The sequence below is a fragment of the Procambarus clarkii genome, chromosome 88, assembly GCF_040958095.1.
Source record: "Procambarus clarkii isolate CNS0578487 chromosome 88, FALCON_Pclarkii_2.0, whole genome shotgun sequence".
NCBI classification, from domain to species: domain Eukaryota; kingdom Metazoa; phylum Arthropoda; class Malacostraca; order Decapoda; family Cambaridae; genus Procambarus; species Procambarus clarkii.
The window spans coordinates 14,775,712-14,780,901 of record NC_091237.1 but is presented as its reverse complement, the minus strand read 5'-3'; the positions used below and the strand labels follow the sequence as shown (position 1 = coordinate 14,780,901).

Here is a 5,190-nt window from a genome sequence, read left to right as displayed (position 1 = left end):
CTATGATCGAGCCACAGAGATATTACAGGAAAGAGATGGTTGGGTTGACTGCATCTATCTGGACCTAAAAAAGGCTTTCGACAGAGTTCCACATAAGAGGTTGTTCTGGAAACTGGAAAATATTGGAGGGGTGATAGGTAAGCTTCTATCATGGATGAAAAATTTTCTGACTGATAGAAAAATGAGGGCAGTAATCAGAGGCAATGTATCGGAATGGAGAAATGTCACAAGTGGAGTACCACAGGGTTCAGTTCTTGCACCAGTGATGTTTATTGTGTACATAAATGATCTACCAGTTGGTATACAGAATTATATGAACATGTTTGCTGATGATGCTAAGATAATAGGAAGGATAAGAAATTTAGATGACTGTCATGCCCTTCAAGAAGACCTGGACAAAATAAGTATATGGAGCACCACCTGGCAAATGGAATTTAATGTTAATAAATGTCATGTTATGGAATGTGGAATAGGAGAACATAGACCCCATACAACCTATATATTATGTGAGAAATCTTTAAAGAATTCTGATAAAGAAAGAGATCTAGGGGTGGTTCTAGATAGAAAACTATCACCTGAGGACCACATAAAGAATATTGTGCAAGGAGCCTATGCGATGCTTTCTAACTTCAGAATTGCATTTAAATACATGGATGGCAATATACTAAAGAAATTGTTTATGACTTTTGTTAGGCCAAAGCTAGAATATGCAGTTGTTGTGTGGTGCCCATATCTTAAGAAGCACATCAACAAACTGGAAAAGGTGCAAAGACATGCTACGAAGTGGCTCCCAGAACTGAAGGGCAAGAGCTACGAGGAGAGGTTGGAAGCATTAAACATGCCAAAACTAGAAGACAGAAGAAAAAGAGGTGATATGATCACTACATACAAAATAGTAACGGGAATTGATAAAATCGACAGGGAAGATTTCCTGAGACCTGGCACTTCAAGAACAAGAGGTCATAGATTTAAACTAGCTAAACACAGATGCCGAAGAAATATAAGAAAATTCACCTTCGCAAATAGAGTGGTAGACGGTTGGAACAAGTTAGGGGAGAAGGTGGTGGAGGCCAAGACCGTCAGTAGTTTCAAAGCGTTATATGACAAAGAGTGCTGGGAAGACGGGACACCACGAGCGTAGCTCTCATCCTGTAACTACACTTAGGTAATTACACTTAGGTAATTACACACACACACACACACACACACACACACACACACACACACACAAGGATGAACTATTCAACACTGGCGGGACGCGAACAAGGGGACACAGGTGGAAGCTGAGTACCCAAATGAGCCACAGAAACATTAGAAAGAACTTTTTCAGTGTCTGAGTAGTTAGTAAATGGAATGCACTAGGCAGTGATGTGGTGGAGGCTGACTCCATACACAGCTTCAAATGTAGATATGATAGAGCCCAATAGGCTCAGGAACCTGTACACCAGTTGATTGACAGTTGAGAGACGGGACCAAAGAGCCAGAGCTCAACCCCCACAAACACAACTAGGTGAGTACACACACACACCCCCCCCTCTCTCTCTCTCTCTCTCTCTCTCTCTCTCTCTCTCTCTCTCTCTCTCTCTCTCTCTCTCTCTCTCTCTCTCTCTCTCTCTCTCTCTCTCTCTCTCTCTCTCCATCCAATCAAGGGAATTTGCTTCCCATTAAAATCTGCGGGACACTGGCAAAACTTTTCACAATTTGTCACAGGCGCAATTTAGCGGAAAACAAGAAAGGCAGAAGTGAGGCAGGAAGGAAGCGCAGGGGCACCGCACGCTGTGTGGGAGCCGTGGAAGAGGCGGAGGGAGGTGTGGGAGGGGAAACATGGAAGAGGAAGGAGGCGTGGAAAAGGTAAGAGACGTGGGCAGTCATAGCAGTACACAGAAACATAGGACACATGAGTCAATGTGTCTTATTTAAAGGTCAACGTGTACACTTCGACACAGGAATCTGCATTGTTTGACAATCCCCCAAACAAAATTGGCGTCTGTTTGTTGAGTGAGTTAATGCACGTTCTATATACACTACAAACTTGCAACTTAAACTTCCTTCGGAATGTTGGAGAGTTCGTGGCTGACACAGTATCAATTATACACCCGCTGATGAATGCGCAAACTCAACAAGCAGAACAAATATACACCCAGCGTATGTTTGGCGAGAAGGCAAAGCTGCAGACAAGGGGATATGAATGGGTGAGTTTGTTCCTAATAGTCAACGGGAGTAGTTAATAACGGTGGCACCTGTTTTAACGTCGTGCCCAACAGGACGAGGGGGAAAGGAACTATCAGGGGGGACCTGCATGAAGCGAGACCGTCGCTCTACCGTCCATCCCAAGGGCGAGGTGTTTGAGAATCTGGAGCCAGATTTACGAAAGCACTTACACAAGTACTTACGAACGTGTACATCTTTCCTTAATCTTGGACGGCTTTAGTTACATTTATTAAACAGTTTACAAGCATGAAAACTTGCCAATCAACTGTTGTTATTGTTATAAACAGCCTCCTGGTGCTTCGGAGCTCATTAACTGTTTAATAATTGTAAACAAAGCCGCCAAACATTGAGAAAAGAAGTACAGGTTCGTAAGTGTTTGCGTAAGTGCTTTCGTGAATCTGGCCCCTGGTAATTATCCAGAGAACGGAAGGTGCCGGTGCGTAGAGGGTGGTATCTGTTTCAGGAGACTGTTGGGCACAAGGGTGCTTGGGTATCTGTTTACTTCAGCGGCTTGGCAGATACCATGGGTATTTTGGCATCACTTTCCCAATCACCTGTGTACTCCAGGATGGCTGCCACGCAAAATTCTGCATATGACTGGACTCCCTAATTAGTGACATAGTTGCAAACCTGTTTACATTATAATACATTTATTTTGCCCTGGAGATATATGCTGACAGCATCACAACTCTTCATCCCGGACGATTTTAGAAATAGATTCAACGCAGAACTACTGAGGAAGTTTGCTTCTGACACTTGAGTGACCTACTGACCTAGGGAGCCGGTCGGCCTAGCGGACAGCACACTGGACTTGTGATCCTGTGGTCCCGGGTTCGATTTTGGGCGCTGGCGAGAAACAATGGGCAGAATTTCTTTCATCCTATGCCCCCAGTTACCTAGCAGTAAAATAGGTACCTGGGTGTTAGTCAGCTGTCACGGTCATGGTGAGCCCGTAGTGGACTTACCTGGCACAGGAGCGGGGCAAGTAGCACGGGCTATGGTGAGCCCGTAGTGGACTTACCTGGCACAGGAGCGAGGCAAGTAGCACGGGCTATGGTGAGCCCGTAGTGGACTTAACGGGGGGGGGGAAGAGCGGGGCTGACTCCCGCCGTTTACCCGCAAGACCTGCTCAAGGCTCCCTTTCGTGCTCTGACACAGAGTAAAAGCGGCGACCACCAGTCTTTATACAACAGTCTTGACCTCTTATATACCAGTTTAACCTCACCCTAATCCCCACACAGACCCCCACCTGACCTTCCTTTGACCCCTACCCTGACCTTACCTTAAACCCACCCTGATATTACATTCACGCCAGCCTGACCTCGGCCGAACTCTCACGCGATTTTGACTTCATCCTCTCCCTTGACTGCATTTATCCCTTAGAAAACCAAACGTCGCCCTTAATAACGTTTCACCTCGTCAAATAATTGCGTCTCAACGTAGCTATCAACACTTTCTTTAACTATTTAGTCATACGTCACTAAATAAGAAATCTCAATCAAAGCCTCTCTGAACATATTACAAAGTTGACACAGAACGCCGAATTCTTTGTAACGTGGTATTCTTTGTAACGTGGCATTCTTTGTAACGTGGTATTCTTTGTAACGTGGCATTCTTTGTAACGTGGCATTCTTTGTAACGTGGCATTCTTTGTAACGTGGCATTCTTTGTAACGTGGCATTCTTTGTAACGTGGCATTCTTTGTAACGTGGCATTCTTTGTAACGTGGCATTCTTTGTAACGTGGTATTCTTTGTAACGTGGTATTCTTTGTAACGTGGTATTCTTTGTAACGTGGCATTCTTTGTAACGTGGTATTCTTTGTAACGTGGTATTCTTTGTAACGTGGTATTCTTTGTAACGTGGCATTCTTTGTAACGTGGTATTCTTTGTAACGTGGCATTCTTTGTAACGTGGCATTCTTTGTAACGTGGTATTCTTTGTAACGTGGTATTCTTTGTAACGTGGCATTCTTTGTAACGTGGCATTCTTTGTAACGTGGTATTCTTTGTAACGTGGTATTCTTTGTAACGTGGTATTCTTTGTAACGTGGCATTCTTTGTAACGTGGTATTCTTTGTAACGTGGCATTCTTTGTAACGTGGTATTTTTTGTAACGTGGCATTCTTTGTAACGTGGCATTCTTTGTAACGTGGCATTCTTTGTAACGTGGCATTCTTTGTAACGTGGCATTCTTTGTAACGTGGCATTCTTTGTAACGTGGTATTTTTTGTAACGTGGCATTCTTTGTAACGTGGTATTTTTTGTAACGTGGCATTCCTTGTAACGTGGCATTCTTTGTAACGTGGCATTCTTTGTAACGTGGCATTCTTTGTAACGTGGCATTCTTTGATAACCTCGTGTTCTTGATTCTTTATATTCTTTTGATCTTGTGTTAGGCTCTCGCTACCTGCCACTCATCACACATAATATTCTTGCAACATTGTATTATGTACGCGTTCCTGGCCGTATATTGTTGTGTAACCAGAACTGCCTGTTTGTCCACACGAGAAATTCTGATGAAGCATTCTGCACACTCGCGTTTCAGGCTCCCCTCCGTTTGTCCCTTCTTGGGCAAATTCCAATCTAAAACTTTATACGTTATAAAAGAGCCAGCTTCTTCTCCTCTTCCTTCCTCTTCCTTCCAGCCTTTTGCCTCTTGATTTGCCTCTTGATTTGAGACGCTCGGCGCCTTGCAACTCGGATACTCCATCAAAGATTCACACCTGGAGAACATGCATCTCCTCACTTTCTCGCTGATGCGAGGACTCGGTACAGAAACATTGGGGAATAACCGCATAGAAATCTGAAGGACAAGATTGCTAAGAAATCGTCTTGCTAAGAAATCTTAGCAAGACGTGTTAGATAGGCTTTTAAAATCTGGAAGTCTCAACTTAGGTGTTGATAATGGAGTCTGTAGATAGCATGTGCATTGTGCTGAAATTGTCAAATCTGAAGTCGAAAATATAGATCTAGGGGTG

The 5,190-nt window shown here is 43.8% G+C and overlaps 1 protein-coding gene across 1 annotated transcript; it reads right to left on the bottom strand.

The window, feature by feature from the left end:
- Positions 1–3,677: 3,677 nt before the first annotated feature.
- Positions 3,678–4,538, bottom strand: LOC138359059 (uncharacterized). Its single transcript, XM_069317754.1, has one exon. It carries the CDS (start codon positions 4,536–4,538, stop codon positions 3,678–3,680), a length of 861 nt encoding a protein of 286 aa, XP_069173855.1.
- Between the last annotated feature and the right edge of the window lie 652 nt (positions 4,539–5,190).

What these genes read in the sequence shown, in the direction of transcription:
- LOC138359059 (XM_069317754.1), bottom strand. Translation starts at nt 4,538, where the DNA reads ATGCCACGTTACAAAGAATGCCACGTTACAAAGAATGCCACGTTACAA.